General features: G+C 40.8%; 3 protein-coding genes across 5 annotated transcripts in view; all 3 read right to left on the bottom strand.

Moving 5' to 3' along the window:
- The window catches only part of aldocb (aldolase C, fructose-bisphosphate, b), a 10,796-nt gene extending 9,603 nt beyond the window's left edge, over positions 1 to 1,193 (bottom strand). The window contains exon 1 of the mRNA XM_035666724.1: positions 1,036 to 1,193. The gene's annotated coding sequence lies outside the window, so the exon portion shown is untranslated. The remainder of the gene's footprint in view (positions 1 to 1,035) is intronic.
- Positions 1,194 to 2,774: 1,581 nt separating this feature from the next.
- On the bottom strand, positions 2,775 to 11,104 carry rskrb (ribosomal protein S6 kinase related b). Its single transcript, XM_035666725.1, has 13 exons — positions 10,843 to 11,104; positions 9,105 to 9,395; positions 8,879 to 8,962; positions 8,474 to 8,542; positions 7,761 to 7,830; positions 6,647 to 6,754; positions 6,305 to 6,345; positions 5,550 to 5,577; positions 5,192 to 5,281; positions 4,937 to 5,025; positions 4,561 to 4,671; positions 4,320 to 4,433; positions 2,775 to 4,213 (listed from the first exon to the last, which is right to left on the bottom strand). The coding sequence occupies exons 1-13, from the start codon at positions 10,870 to 10,872 to the stop codon at positions 3,977 to 3,979; spliced, it is 1,362 nt and encodes a 453-aa protein (XP_035522618.1). The 5' UTR covers positions 10,873 to 11,104; the 3' UTR covers positions 2,775 to 3,976.
- A 565-nt stretch (positions 11,105 to 11,669) lies between these two features.
- Positions 11,670 to 16,230, bottom strand: part of cct8 (chaperonin containing TCP1, subunit 8 (theta)) — an 8,286-nt gene continuing 3,725 nt past the window's right edge. The window contains exons 9-16 of one of the 3 annotated variants that reach the window (XM_035666698.1): positions 15,445 to 15,511; positions 15,268 to 15,355; positions 15,043 to 15,158; positions 14,866 to 14,937; positions 14,586 to 14,750; positions 14,052 to 14,171; positions 13,025 to 13,158; positions 11,670 to 11,969 (exon numbers count right to left, since the gene is read on the bottom strand). In XM_035666698.1, coding sequence (XP_035522591.1) covers positions 13,051 to 13,158; positions 14,052 to 14,171; positions 14,586 to 14,750; positions 14,866 to 14,937; positions 15,043 to 15,158; positions 15,268 to 15,355; positions 15,445 to 15,511 — 736 coding nt within the window. In that variant the 3' untranslated portion in view covers positions 11,670 to 11,969; positions 13,025 to 13,050. The remainder of the gene's footprint in view (positions 11,970 to 13,024; positions 13,159 to 14,051; positions 14,172 to 14,585; positions 14,751 to 14,865; positions 14,938 to 15,042; positions 15,159 to 15,267; positions 15,356 to 15,444; positions 15,512 to 16,230) is intronic. The other 2 variants (XM_035666700.1, XM_035666701.1) reach the window with 2 other exon arrangements.

The following is a 16,230-nucleotide window of genomic DNA, read 5'->3' as shown; positions in this document are numbered from 1 at the left end:
ATATCTTTAGGTTTTGGACATTTTTCACTTATTTTCTGATAACGTGAACCCCTAATTGTTTGTTGCAGCTCTAAAATACTCTTATTTAGGACTTGAAGTAACTATTATCTTCATTACTAATTATTATGCAGAGTTTTTTTTCTCTGTTTATTCTATTAATCACGGTCTAATAGTCTGTAAGCCATCATATTTTAAATGACTTGTTTAGTCTAACCCACACTCCAAAACCCAAATATAGTCAGTTTATCTCATGGAAAACCTTATTCACGTTAGAGAAGCCAAAACAATTGGAATTTTTTGGGGTGGTTGTATTTACTAAATTGTCTGTTAATCTGCCAGGTGACTAATAAATCATTTCATCTCTACAGAGTAAATCAAAATATGTAATGCATCTCAAATTCTAGTATTAATCTTATAATATGAAGCCTTGATTGTACAAATGCAACCATTTGTGAAGCTAGATACATATATACGTTTAGTATACTCCTCCTCCTATCACATCAGAGGAGGTCTACGTGCTGAGACACAGACACACACTGACACACACACACTGACACACACTGACACACACTGACACAGATGTTCTCCGGATTACTAACTACATTTTACACGAATGAACACGTAAAAAAAAAAAACCTGCGTCGACTAAAAGTGAAAGCAGACGCAACAGGCTTCTTGTCTCCCCACTCTCATCCTTGAAGGTCAACACTTTACCGCCCTTCCTGTTGCGTATTTCGACGACAGCCTGAAAAAACGCCACTCTGAATCAAAAATCCCTCCAAAGGGGGAAAACTGTGCAGGTTTTAAATGAAAGGAGACGACGGCACACGAGCCACAGCTAATAACAGCTGCTTTTAATTCGTGGCTAACTAGCTAAGGAAGATGGAAGTTACTTAGCCTTGGCTAGTGCTGTGTAAGTTAGAGCAGCATCACATTCACATTATCATCCCTGTTATTAACATGGTGGATTAGTGATCACAGACACGAGGACAGGGTTGAAGCTGTGTGGTCGATGAGCTCGGGGCTGGTTCTTACCTGCTGATGGCTGTCTGGCTGTGGAGAGAGCAGGTGAGCTGGGTGCTGAGGATGCAGAGTGAGGAAGAGGAGTCTCCTGTTTCACTGCTGCAGCGCAACGTGACCCTTTACAAAACCCTCGAGCCGGGGGCGGAACTGTCGCCACTGCGTCATATGATGGCACCAAGCTGACGCGCATGCGCCGGGAGGTTATCACGGCTCGGAGGAAGTATGCTGCATGATTCTGCATCTTTGCAGAAAACAAGAAAAAGATGTGGAGTTTTTCCATCTGAAAGTGTTTCTGAAGCTTAATTAAAAACAGGTGATTGATTAAACTACAGTGCTAATGACTGATGAAGGTTTTTGTTGCCATTTTTTCTGTGAGAAATCAAACGTCTCAATCCAGTATCCATAGAATAATTACTCAGATATTTATAGATGTGTATGATGGATATATTGCGAATAATGTGCTAATGACTAAGATTTTCATAAGTTGGCCTACACACAGGTTTGCTATTTTTCCTTTGATACAATATCCGCAGAAAAATGACTCAAATTATATCAGACCATGTTGTGAAAAAGAGATGGAAATACCTGAATAGGTGCGGCTACAAGCCTCTGCCTTTATCTGTACTGATTCTCTGACCTGTAGAGATTTTTGTTGGAAAAATTGGTTTAATTTTTCACAGCTCCTGAGCAGTAAATTAAGTAGGACCCAGTACTTTTGCTGGAGGGGACAGAGTTGAGTACTGGTTGACCACATATTGTGTAGGTCATCTAATGTAAAAGACACTGGGTTTTAGTATTGATGCTTCTCTCTTTGTAGCCCACGTTGGAGATGCCGATGCCTAAAGGTTTGTGCAGTGACATCTGCCTCCTGATTATGTTCCTCTACTAACAGATCTTTTCATGAACAGTCAACCATCTGCCCTCTGTGGAAGAAATGACTTACATCTTTCAATTAGACATGACAAGAGTGAAAAATACTGGATGAAATGGTCTTGTTACTGTCAGGAAACTCTTGTTTTTCTTTCAAGGTGCACCAGCAAACATTCGGGTGATGACCTCATCGTAGTCCTCCTCCTTTTGTTCTGCAGCTCAAGTTCTCTGTTAATTTTAAAATGCTATAAAATAAAACTTTTTAAAAGAAAGTATGTGTGTTAATATAACAGACTGCACCTTCAGTTGTTTGATAGACTGCTCTGCTGAAATATAACTACTATGGATAATATCAGTGGTAGTATTTAGATTATTTACGTAAGTAAAAGTAGCAATATCATAGTGTAATACAAGTAAAACCATTTAAAATGTCACTTTACTAGTTTACTAGTATAATGAACTAAATATACTTCAGTACAGCAGGCAAAATGGCCATTTTTATAATATTGGATTAATATTGGACTAATTTTAACAATTTTATACATAGACCTATTGTTGGATATAATGTATATAGCCTACTGATTATAGGATTTTTAAAATATTAATATGTCAAGTATCTAGTAGCCATTGATGTCAAATAAATGTAGTGGAATGTCATAAAATGGGCACAAGTACCTCAAAACTGTAACACATGTAATATCCACTGCTGTACACTGTAGAAAATGTAGTTTTTTAACCATGATATGTTCCTGCCAATGTGTCATAGCTGTCGGTAAAAGTGAAGCAATGATGAATTTCTCATCTCACAAACACAAAACATCAAAATTGTCAGATTGCTGTACAGTAATAGTTTAATATAACATCTGTGCTACATGGTAATTACAAAAATACATTGTAACATAACATATAACATCCAATAGCATCCAAAATATTCATATAAACTTTATAAAGAGGTTTATAGTTAAGAAAAAAAGTAAGCTCAGGATGACACATGTGAGGCATTCTGGGTACACATTAGGTCATACTTTACAAAATCATAATATAAACTGATGATCAGGTAAGTGCATGAGGGTGTGATTACTGGCTAGGGTTACGGCAGCCATGGACAATAGAAAAAGCCCTGTTTCTATCAAAATGTTAACTGGAGGTAAACTGTACTTTTTGTTCGTTCAGCCTTAAAGTCCCAGCTCGGATCAGTACAGCTGGGTGTCATCTCGGAGTCAAAATCAATGCTGATTTGAGAAAACCAGCGAGTGCTCCCCTGAGTTGCAGGTAATAAATGATTCAAACTGAAGCAGACGTTGAAGGCGTACACGTCTTAATGTGATGTTGTGACGCTCACGTGACTTTTACACAGTTTAGAGACGTTTCTGCTGCTAAACAATTTAGGCAGTCAAGTGTGGGAAAGGTTATGTCACAGCATTAATAACAGTACTGAACAGGTTTTATAGTAGAGATTCACATGAGGCAAGGAGTTTCTTTTTACTTCTGCCAACACGGTTTCATAATCATACATAAAAAATCAAGGCAGAAGTTCAGAAATATACTCGTTTTGTTGAAGGGGTTTGGTTGGATTCCTACTTAACTACATATAACTTGTTGTAGAAAAAAAAAATCAGTGCATTGTCTTCAACCAGCATGACTTTTCCATGTGGGGTGAATCTGATAGCAGTCGAACATTAGGTAATAACAGGGCAGACATGACCAGTCGCTGGAAAGTTGAAAGTAGATGGACAATAGTGCAATCTTTCTTGCACAACTGTTGAGCAAATACAGTAGGCTTGAAAAGGTGCTCATTGGAGAAAGGCAAACAAGTAACAAAAAGAAAACAATAGTGCCCAGCACAACACAAAAAACCCCCATAAAACTCACCAAGACAAGTGGGGAAGTGGTGATCTTTACACATTCCCTTCTAAACTATAGATCTAAATAAATCATCATTAGCTATTTAGGCTTTTACTAAATAAGACATTTTAGAAGGCGTACCACACCTGTGTGTAAGGGTGAACAAGTGTGCAGCAATACATACATGTAGGCCTTTACCTTTAGTGTGTTAATAACCATACTGTAAACTCAGAGTCCGTCACACAAACACTTCCCTGCGTGGGCCTTTTTCCTGAGCAGGCTGCAGTGGGAATACCGGGCCGGGCATTGGTGCAGCTGTGTGAGTTTGTGTGCCGGCGTCCAGGTGTGTGTCTGGCGTGGCGGGAGGGCTGAGGAACGAGTCGTAGTCGAAGCCTTTGAGAGGCTGCAGAGACAAAGTGAGGCCGCGTCGAGCTTTGGCGGCTCGGTCTGGTCTCTCTCTCAGCTCCAGAATCACCTGGACAGGGACGAGTAAAAATCACTTTGCTTTGCTTTGCATATTGAACGTTTCTTCCAACAGTCTGGACAACAACACTGGCTACATCCAGACATTCATCAGTTACCTCCACGGGCTGGCGCTGCAGCAAGGTGAGGTCAAAAGTTGTTCCATGGAAGAAGGTTTGGCGTTTGAAACGCTCGAGGGTCCTCAGGCGGCGGGTGGGGGTCTTGCACAAAAGCTGGACAAGGAAATGTGTGTAGGTCATAATATGACAACTGAACATAGCAGTTAGGAGATACCAATGCATGTAGATGTGTGTAGGTTTGAATGTTTTGTAGCAACATGATTAAACTTGGTGTAATTACCTCGGTTATTAGCAAGGCCAGTGGGGGGCTGAAGCTGAGGGGCATTTCATAGGGAAAACTCCTCACTTTCCTCAGCATACTGCAGTGGTCTGATTCTGGAGGCAAGGGGAACTGAGGAGAGTTTGAGGTACATAAAATACAGGGTCTTTCAAAAGCCAGATTTTCAGAGTTTTATATAAGAATACATTTAGATTATTACATTTTAAATGTTTTCTCACAACTTACACATACCCTGTAATTCAACAAATATCTCAAATGAGCTCCTGAGTAATGCATCTAAAAGCATTTCACACTATTTCCTTTTACAGAACTACGTCACTGGGTAACTGTGAGTAATATCTGCTTATCATGCAAGACACTGAGCACAAGACCTCACCTTCCCAGTAACCAATGAGAAAAGCAGAATTCCCAGTGACCACCAATCAGCAGCATGGTTGTACGGTCCGCCACTCAGCACCTCTGGGGCTGCAGAGGAGACAGAGCACGCTCACAGCACTGGATGTACTATATATTTGTACATTACTATATTGACTTTATAATAGATTAAAATAATGCACAAATATGAGTCATTCGCAGAGCAGTAATGTGGTGGGATTAGCTACAGAAGTGGATGTGACGGAGTATTTTTTACCCATATATTGGATGGTTCCACAGATGGTAAAAGCTCTTCCTCCTCTCTCCAGGCGACGGGACAAACCAAAGTCAGCTAAGCGGAGGTGTCCTAGAACAGACCATTTTCTCTACATCATTATGCGCACGTGATGTGCGACATGGGTTACAACTGGTGTTAAATATTTATTAATATTCACATCTTCATCTGATCTTATTAGTGAATGTAATTGGATACGAAGGCTGTTCCCTCTCAGCGAACAGATGTACTGTTTGCATTAATGTGTATTGACTGAAAGCTGTGCAGGGTCAGGATGTTCTCTGGAAGGTTCTCCTCCTGCATACCAGAGCTATGCTGCTCTCTGCTGGTGTTTACTCACCGTTGTCTGTCAGCAGGATATTCTCCATCTACAAAAAAATGTGCCAAAATGACTGAATTAGACACCCATTCATTTTTAACAATGTACTTTATGAACTATATCAAGAAAAATAATCTTGTCACACATTTTATTTTTTATTTAAACACAAGTTTGGATATTTTAGTAGTCCAAAAAAGAAAAGTCATAAAACGTGATCTGCAGCCTGTAACCTTTACAACCAAAACTGAACTAGAAAAAAACTCTAAATTATAAAGCATTCAGTCTGTTAAGTTAGTTAAATTATCCTTTATTGATGCATGCAGACAAATTCATTCTCTGCATTTGACCAAATGTAGCCTTTTTACTGGGAACCACACAGTTTATTGTTTAGTAAGTTAAAAACATAGACTTTTTCAAACATTGACAATGCACATGGAGACTGCTGAGTTGGGTGTTCACATATGAACCATATAAGCAGGGCAGTGCTTGGTGCAAAACTGATTTGGCACTGTGCTTAGACACTTAAACACGTGTTAGCTGAAATTATGCTGATGTACATTCTGCTATGATTCCTATTTTGCATTTGGTTTTGAATGTTTTGTTACATATTTTATGTTTCACATTTAGAGGTGTCTTGAAATCTCATGTTAATCTTACTTAACTTCTTATTAATTAAAGACTGATACCTATAATCTTGTTTTTAAAAGAAATGCTTTTGTTTTGCATTTTTGAATAAACCAATGGTCCCAAACTTGTGAATTACCTCCCTCTCTTACCTTTACATCTCTGTGGATGATCCCAAAGTCATGCAGAAAGCCTGAATAAAAAGAAAGAACAAAAGTACAAAACTCAACAAGAAAACATTTCAAATCCAACACTCCTATATTAAAAAATCATGACACTGCTTTGTTGCTGTAGAAGATCCTTTGAGAGCTCATGTCCTTTTAATTTGACCTCTTTTTATAATTACTTTCGGTTGAATACTGTTAGCTCAGGAAACTTTCTCGCAGACATCTATGATCTAATTAAGACATATGAGAAGAAAGGCGCATGTGTATATTATGTGAGTAGGTTAAACCATTTATGTTAATATCCTTAGTATTGTGTAGCATACTCACCGAGCGCACTTCCCAGCTCGGCTGCAAACACTCGTACTGTGTCCTCTGTGAACTGACCAATCATCTGCCAGTAGGTGTACAGGTCCCCTGTGCTGCAGTAGTCACACACTGCAGGAGTAGAGACAGCATTAAAACATGCCTCATTCATGTAATGTAATGTAGGTGTGAGGGGAAGTGGAGGTCAGCGGGATGTGGAACACACACTGGTGAAAGAAATTAGGAAAGAGGAGTGCGATCTGGAAGTGAGGATAGTGTAGAACTACTGTATCTACAAACAATGTTTTTAGTCTGCCAAGCTCACAGTTTAAAAGAAAAGTAGGTTGGGGTGCGGAGGTGAAAAGGTGTGTGTGTGTCTGGAATAAAGGATCTTCCCTCTCTACTTGGAGACAGTAATCATTATTTGTTTGGTGGCATCGGCAACAAAAGAAGAAAGGAAGCGTTTGGCCTTGACATTGCTGACTAAGCTGTGATACAACAGAGATGCATCATTGTGTAAAGTTTTCAGTCAACTATCATTTTCTGCAGATGAAGGCCTCAAGCAGCTGCCCTCTAGAATACAGGAGGCCGGCTTTATATAGTTTTGATTTGCTCCAAATGTGCCCCATGTCTACATTTGTAGCTTAATGATTCAGTGATGATTCACCGTTAGGCAAGCAGGGGCATCTCTTTTAACGTGACACGTGTGTTCTTGTTGAGCTGCAGTAGCGTTCAACATCTGGTCCCCGGGCTAACATGCTCTCTTTTCACAGGGGGTGGGGAAGCAAACAAACTGGGTCACACTTTCTGAGTCAGCGGCTGATTTGGAAAAAAAAGGGTAACTGCTCTGGAGGAGTGGAAAAAGGGGGCAAAGCAGATACAGGATACACAGGAAGTGGTAGATTGGGGATGCTGGGTAATAGGGATTGAAGTTTAAGTCTCAAGGCAAAACCAGATCAAAAAAAGACTTAATTGGAATCTATTTGTCTTTTGTTTATCATGTTCTAGGTGTTGGGTTGGGGTTTGTGGGTAGATTCTGCACAAGACTACCAGTGTTGAGGTGAGAAAAGGTGGAGTGAGGGGGGGTTTGGGTAGTGGATCTGGGTCGAACTGGGTCACTGGTCTCTGGCTGACTCACTAATGTAGAGGTGGCGCTGAGTCTGCCAGCAGTCCTCGAGGTCATGGACAAATGGATGGTGAACCTGACGCTGTGGGCAAAGGTTCAAGATCAACCTTAAAAATCTCGATTTTGGCCATCGATCAAAGAGAGGGTCACACTTTTTTCTTCACTGGGTCAAACTAGTATTTTTAACTGACGACTTGGCGGTGAGATTAAAAGACTCAAAATTGTCATTTTTGGAAGAAATGGTAGCATATCACCTCCTCAGTCTCATTACAGCGTGCCCCACAACATATCACAAGAGGTCTGAATCCAGTCACAGCATAAGCTTCTGTCAGCTATTTATCAACAACACATCATCTGCATACATAAATATATTGTGTTCATTTTCAGTTTTTATACATTAAATATTTGAATTAGATATGATCTGTGCAAATGGTTCAAGACTGATTGCAAAAAGAAAAACAGTTAAAGGGAAACCTCAATGTGCTCCTCTCTGTGATGCTGAAAAAAGTACTGACATATATCCATTTATCTTGACATTTGTGTGATAAGTTGTGTATAAAATGTCATTGCTTTTTCTTTTGACCTAACATTCGGATCCTTATTTTGCTTTCACATATCCACTGTAAGGTTTTTTAAGCATGCAAATGATTAATAATTGAATGGAAAGAAAAATGTATTCTAAAATCTAAAAACAATGATTTTTAAGGCCTGTTCTCAGTACCCACCTGGACAATAACTTCTTCTTTTGACTGCTCCAAGACCCCAAGTCTTAGAATCTCTGATTTAGGGATAACCTGTGGGCCAACACAAAATACAGAGATGAAATAACACTACACAGGACTCACAACAATCTGGTGTGTGTGTGTGTGTGTATGTTAAAAGCTTCAGTGACTACAGTTAAAAGTCCTGACATCAATGGTCATAATTTTGACCATTAAAAAGTACTTTTTAGTCAATTTCAAGGAATCATGGGCTTTAAAAATATCTTGCCAGCATAAAACATTCTGTATTTCTTTTACTTTAAAACTTTACAGGCCTACAAATAGTCTCAACTCAATAAACTGTCTGATCAATTATTGTATTCGATCAGTCAAATAGAGTTAAAATGTGAGATTCGGGCAGAAACTCACTTTGACAGCGTAGGTTTTCTGTTTGGCCTTGTCCTTCACTTTCAGAATTGGTCCAAATGAACCTTTGGCGATGTAACTCAACACCTGGTGGAGTGAAAACAGACATAGACAGAGAAAGAAAACATCAGACAGGTCAAGTGGAAAGGTAGCAATAGTACAAGTAATACATTATCCAATCACATCAAGCCTTACACATTATTGGTGTCTATGTTGAACTGAGGTCTACCTGAAAGTGTTCGTGCCCAGGCATAGTTTTGTGGGGGAATTCAGGCAGGAACATGGCAATGAACCCCGGCAGGCTCCACTCCGATCTCAGCTTATCTGGCCCGACTCCTGCCAACCTCAGGACGTGCTCTGGGATGTCGGGGGTCTTGCCTTGGAGCATTCGACGCTGGCCCAGACGCATGGCAGGTGGGGCCAGGCGACAGAGGCTTGCTGGGATAGACAGGCGCATGCTGGAGAGTAAGCCACGCCATCCAGATGAGAAGTCCTCATCCTCCGGTGCTTCAGCAGACCTCTATAGCAGACATGGGGGGGATGCAGTTATGGCACAGGTTAATAGGTGGTGATAGATGGTTATTACTATGAATGATTATGGATCATATTGTTGAATATGCTTTCTGGGAAGACATTTGAAAAAAATCTAACTACCAAGATCTTTAAGGACCTCACTGAAGTTTCTGCATGTTTTAGCCAACTCCTAAATCTCAAATCAACAAACTTTGAATCCAGGGACTGTTCACTGGAGTTCTTGCTGTTTTACGCAAGAACGAGTATCAACACTTGCATCACATCAATGCAGGCGTGCAATGCTAAAAGCAACCTTCTTTTACTTGACCTTTTGGGAGTTCATAGCCCAGAAACCCATGAGCAAACAGGCCTGGTATGAGCGATGGAGGACAAAGGGAGACTTTTAAATATATGTGTATATTCACTATTTAACCAGACAAAGTTGCCTAAGCATTGCTTAAATACACACACAGGGGAGCTGCTCAGTGCAAACACCTCCTCTGCTGTTGGATTACAGCCTCTTTCCCACTCTGTAGCTCCACTTGAGCAATTGGACATATTCTGATAAAGGCTTTCTAAATCAACCTGCTTTGTCCAAATCTATTTCAGTCACTGATTTCCTTCACTTTTCAGAATCGCCTGTGACTGCAAGACCTATATAGGGGCAACTACAAGCAGAAAATATTTTTTACTGCAAAATGGTAAGTCTCACTTAAACCGTAGGTAGGAGAGGTCAGTGTATTCTGGTCCTGTAGTCCCAGAACATCACACTTTCCCATCTGCCAACAGATTACTTTTACTTAACCATTCCTGTGATTTAACAAGAGGAAACCACTGGGTCTACAACCAATCTGCAGCCACTGGGTCACACAACCCTTTCTCCCCCTCTTCTTCCCCCTGGGCTGCACAACAGATCTGATGCTCTGTGGTGCAAGATGTGTGTAATCAACCATGTAGGATGTTATTATCATCTGAGTCAAATGAAGGAACACATCTACAGCCACTCAGCAAGAAATAACTGCCATCAATGCGACATCCGCCCGCTCTTTGACAAGACACTGAGCAACGTGAGGATGCAGGAACATGTTGTGTTATAAGGTGTTCATTAGAGTTTATATGTAGCGGAAGCGTGTCGATTTCGCCTTCAAAGTAAAAGCGTCAAGATTACAGGTACTTTGGAAGACAGATGAATATATTTTAAAGACATTGCATCGCGTGTAATATTAATTAAATACTAATTTATCATTAAATTTGCACTTTGGTGACACTTAAATTAGATTGCAGCAAAAGAAAACGCTAAAACATTGCCATCCATGATTGGTACTGTCGTTCTTACAGTCTGGAGATTTGGGGAGCCAAATCATCGCCATGGAAACTGGAAACTGGAAACTGGGAAACCCCCCCCCCACCAGCGTGCGTCACTCCATAGCAACCAGGAATTTCACTCAACTCACCTTCCTGGTTTTACTGCCGTCGGCTCCCATCAGTGTGACAGGACATCAGCACTGTAAGCTCAGGGCGACACCTGCTCCTCATCCAGGCACTTCACGGTAGCCTACCCACAGTTTCATGCGCAGCACACAAGGACCGATTCAAGGTTTTAAGAAGCTAAATAACACTCTGTAGCAGCAATCTGCAGCTGATCGGGGCATCCGGTGCAAAATGTGATAGATATGGCGACATGAAAACAAGTTAATCCCGAGAACGTCAGCGCAAATCCGCCCACAGCTTTGGCATCCAATGAGACTGCAACCTGGTGGAGTTGAGCTCCCCCTGCTGCTCTCTGCACTTACCGCTGCAGACATCAACCCCACTAATCACTTGACTATTTCTACTGTCGTTTGCATGTGCCTCAGAGCGTGTTTTTTTTTTTTTTTTTAAGTTTGCAGGGGACAAGTAAATGCACGCATCGATACAATTGTGAATGCATTATATAGCGCATTGTATGGCGCACTGTGACACATCTTCAAATCGACTTCTCTGTTCAATTCTTGTTCTAAAAATAAACCAGTGCATGCATAATTTCTGCTGCTTCATCACGACGTTGAGAGCAACCCCCCAGGGCAGCATCAAAGGTTAATTCAAGCATGTTTGTAGCATAAGCAAGGAGCCCTGCATGGTGCTGATGGATGAGCTTTCAAGGGGAGGGTCTGGGCCATGATGGCACGAATCACATCCCAACTTTATTTTTTTTCTTCATTTTTTTCTTGTTGAATGGTTAGAAATCTCATTTTGTCATCAACAGATTAAAAAATGAGTTGCACAAGAAGGAACAACAAAATCCAAGACATGGTGACAGCGCAAGTGCCTTTTATTTGGGACCAACACAAAAAGCGAACAGTGCCATCCATACATTTGACTTTCACATATTACTTTGACAATCAATGTGTGGTCATTTCTACAAAATAAACCAAACTGTTGAGCTTTAAATAAACAAGCAGAAAAAGGTTTTGTGAATCCATGTGGGAGCATTCAGGGTTATAGGAGCATCAGCTGGACGGCTTCAGATTCAGTCATCCTCATCGAAGTCCTTCCTGCCCTGGGGAGGTTTTGGTCCCCCTGCTGGTTTGGCCATGATGATCTGAAAGGATGAAAAGACAGCAGTCAGTCACTTTCTGACTTAAAATAAAAAAGGACTGAGATCCACGCTCTGAGGCAGCAACATACCTGTGAGACGGTAACAAGTTAGCATTGGAAAAAAAATGCTCCCTCAATGCCAATAACCAAACTGTGGCTACAATTGATTCTTTGCTAAAACTGTTGTGCTCAGATAATGACTATGGCCTCCATTTTCAAAGTAAAATAAGTGATTTAATAGATCCTAAGGAGAGCAATTTATGGTGATTAATGATTATATATTATAAATAAATGAAATGGCCTTTAAAGAAAGCTCTGATCCAGTTATTTTCAATGCTGGGATTAACCACAGCATTTCCGGCACTCTGTACATTTAACAGAGTTATGAGTCTAACCTTCAGATTTACTGTAATAGTAAAAATAAAGGGAACCGACAGTGGAAGCCCTAGTGGAGTGATGAAACACAATTTCCACAAGGAATGGCCTCATCTGGGATTTTCTTGAAGGTGGTGTAGATATTCTCACACTGTACTAGTAACTGAGGAAGTGGGCTGAGATCTTGAGACTCTTTCTTTCAGATAAATTAAAATGGCTTCATAGTGATCAGTACATCTTACTGGGAAAAATTCCCCTTCAGACAACAAAACCACTTTCAGTCTCTGAAGCTGTGCATCTCATCTACATATTCCCTTTTTATTCAATCATGTTACATGCAACATTTTTAAATTCTGCACTTGCCTGAGGACGTTCACTGAAATGAGAAGAGGTCATGAGTGCATGCAGCATGCTGTCAAACCATACTCTATCCGTTTTGTGCAAGTTTAGACTTTAAGTGATTTAGTCCGCTGTCAGTGACACACCTGGTATTACTCAAACACCTGAGAAGTTGCTGAATCTGCTGCAGCTATAAAGAAAATGCCTCTGCAGTGAGTTCTGTATCACACCCAGTGTTAGTAGTGACAGGCAAGAGAACAAACAGTTCAGACAACTCCAGTGTCCCGTGAGCGAGTGAGTACATCCGAGTGAGTAAAAAAAACACACGCTCATTCCAGGACCTACTGACAGAGGGTGTATGTGAGCGCCCTCTAATGGTGGGAATCAAAATGATCAGGCTCTTCTTCCCAGCTGTCCTTGTCCCAGTGGCCTCTCTGCTTGGGAGCCCTGGGTCCCCCTGCAGCCTTAGCCATGATGATCTGCATATATACACACACTCTAACGTTAACTACCTGAAGACTACTGATTCACAAAGGCCCTCCCAATAACACTTCACCTGTTGAATTTCAGAAGAACGTTAGAGAGGAACATAGGAAAATGTAAAAGCCGGATCCTTCGCTAAGAAAGAAATGTATAAATAAATAAAACCCTGGAATGTAGACACGACTCCAGGGTCCTCACCAGTTTGGTGTGTTGCACCTGTATCTGTTTCACATCACTGATAAAGACAGGGCCTGACATGTTTTGTAACTTTGTTTGACAGTTAAAATCCTTATAGTGAAAAACCCTCAAGGTAAATAAAAATACACGGTTAAATTATTTAATTTAATAATAGCAAAATGCCAATGATCATCAGATTGATTAGCACTATGTGACAATATTCTATATTTATTATTGTCAACAAATGCCATGAAAAGACCCAAAACAACATTGATCTTATTAACAGGTGTTGCCTGATATAGGTCATACCTCTGTACCTCCACATTGTCCAAAAAGTATTTAAAAACATCAATATAGCTGCACTGGGTGACATGTTCCTTGTTATAATGAACATGGACAATGTACCCTATTTTCAAAAAACACTAAATATTTATTTATCTGTGGCTGAAAAGACAAATGCACTGTAAACTTCTGTTTGTGGCATGTTAGCTTAAAACTGCCCAGCTGTTTAAAGAAATTACTTAGTCATTGAAATAAATGAAAAGAAATTTAAAGACTTGCGTGTCCATTAGAAATGAATGGGCTTTGGGTTGAGGTCCACAGAACGCATTGTTGTTTTGGTCTTTTTTTAAAAATAAAATTCTATAAAAATCTTGGCTGCTCTTGTTGATCCGTGTGTCCTAAGTATTTGTGTGATTGTTTGTGTACACACCTGGTCGACCCTCAGCACTGTGATGGCAGCGTTGGTGGCCAGTTTGATGCCCCAGTGTTTGACCAGGTAAGGCTCCACAATGCCACATTCAAGCATGTCCTTCAGAACGGGGCCGTCACCCTGAAAACAACATCACATCCACGCAATCAGTCATCAGAACCAGACGAACACAGGAACAAGTAGCTTGACATATCCAGAAATAAATGCAATGGGGTGCTCCGCATTCAGGAAAACTGAGAGGTAGCATGAACTGTTCTACTAGCATCTGTTTTTGAAGTGTGGTAGCCACAAGCTAAATGTGTTTCATTAAGCATAATAACAGGCTACATTTTTGAACGCCATAATGGACTCTTAACCTCACCTAATGCCTCAGTAATATTACATGACAGATGTTTGGCTATTAGCCATTTCCTTTTCCATTTAGCAGACTGAAATTCATATTGAGTTAATAACAGGACTACCATGGGCTGGATTTTTAAGACAATATTACTTCATAAAATCAAGTATTAGTTATTTTCATGTACACATACACACCTCAATGTCGAAGCCCATGTTTTTGTTTCCCTCGTGATGTGCAGAGTACAGCTTAGAGATGAGCTCACTCCCCTTCACACCAGAGTTCTCAGCGAGCGCACGTGGCAAGGACTCAAAGGCTTCAGCGAACTTTTTAATGGCGTACTGGTCCAGACCCGGGCAGGACTACAAAGAAAAAGAGAAGGCATGTTTCTGCAATTTATCAGAGAAAAAGGGGCAAAACCAAGGCAGGCTGAGGTCTGAACCTGGTACACTTCCACTTATACTCAAATCTGCATACCTCTCCATATGAGGTGAGCTGTTTGGCCAGTTCAATCTCAGTGGCTCCTGCTCCAGGTATCAGTCGTTTGTCCTAGAGATAAAGAAAACAGATAAATGACACAGAAACTGTAGCTGTTGTGCAGGCCAAACAGTAAATGGAGTAGACTTCTTGCAGTGGCTCATTTTGTTGACTTACCCTGACCAGGACCTTGAAGGTGTTGACTCCATCATCTACAGCCCTCTCAATGTCGTCCATGAGGTTGTCAGTGGAGCCTCTGATCACCACCGTTGAGATGGCACCGTCCTCTCTCTCTGTTAAAAACAATCAAGACCAAACAATACATTAAGGCTCAAACTCATATGAAGCAAAGATCCGGTTTTAAAACAAAGTCTTGCAAGACTAGATCAAAGAGGGATTTACCATGTTTGAAGACCACCACCTGAGTGTCTCCCACCTCTGTCAGGTACACGCTGTCACAGTGACCCATCTCATCTGGAGTCGGAGGAGTCTAAGAAAGCACAAAAGCATTATTATATAAGATATAATGGTCTGTGTGATTATGGCTAAAATACCTGAACCAAACATCACAACACTCACCATCCTGGGCAGTGCTACAGCTCCCAAAGTCTTGCATAACCTCCTGAGGTCCCACTTGGAGTTAAGCCTGATGGGGGAAAACAGAGGATTTAGGGCTGTGACGTACACAGAGATAAAAGGCATACTCCCTTGAATACTACATTAATAAGACTTTATCAATCAGGTAGATTTTCTTAATAGTAGTAATCATGAATTCATGAGGTTACAATCTTTGATGTTGCAAAGAATGCATGGCGACAACCAAAACATACTGATGACAACAATGATAATAGTCCTAGAATGACAATTTATAACGAGAAAAGACTTAAAACATCACACTTTTGACACACAGTTGATTTCAACTAAAAATTATAATTACATTTTCCGCAGCATTGCCTGACCAAAGCCAAATTACTGTATGCGTTCCACATACTGAGCTCTCTCTCTATTCCATTTCATTGTGTAAAACCTGCACATCTACTACGCTAACCTGAGCTAATATCAGTAACAGAGGATGGAGGTATTAGTTTAGGTCCCTTTGCAACAACAGTGCCAGTACCACTGGAAACTGTCATGCCCATTTGAGTTCAAACTATGTGCCTTTAGTAAAAGAAACTTAAACTGAAGCTGCAAGCAGCGATGAACGGGCCCTCGCACTCCACGCAACTCAGGGTGTGCTGCGGCCGCGTCACGTGCCAGCGTAACACGTGCGGACCACAACATGAAAATTTCACATAAATCTGCTTAAAATCACCATGCAGCGCTTACTTCCTGTTGCCACTAGGTGGCGCTCTCACTATATCTGAA

The sequence above is a fragment of the Morone saxatilis genome, unplaced genomic scaffold, assembly GCF_004916995.1.
Source record: "Morone saxatilis isolate NCDOM2014 unplaced genomic scaffold, NCSU_SB_2.0 Contig20, whole genome shotgun sequence".
Taxonomy (NCBI): Eukaryota; Metazoa; Chordata; class Actinopteri; family Moronidae; genus Morone; species Morone saxatilis.
The sequence above is the reverse complement of the archived record's forward strand: the minus strand, read 5'-3'. Positions and strand labels throughout refer to the sequence as shown.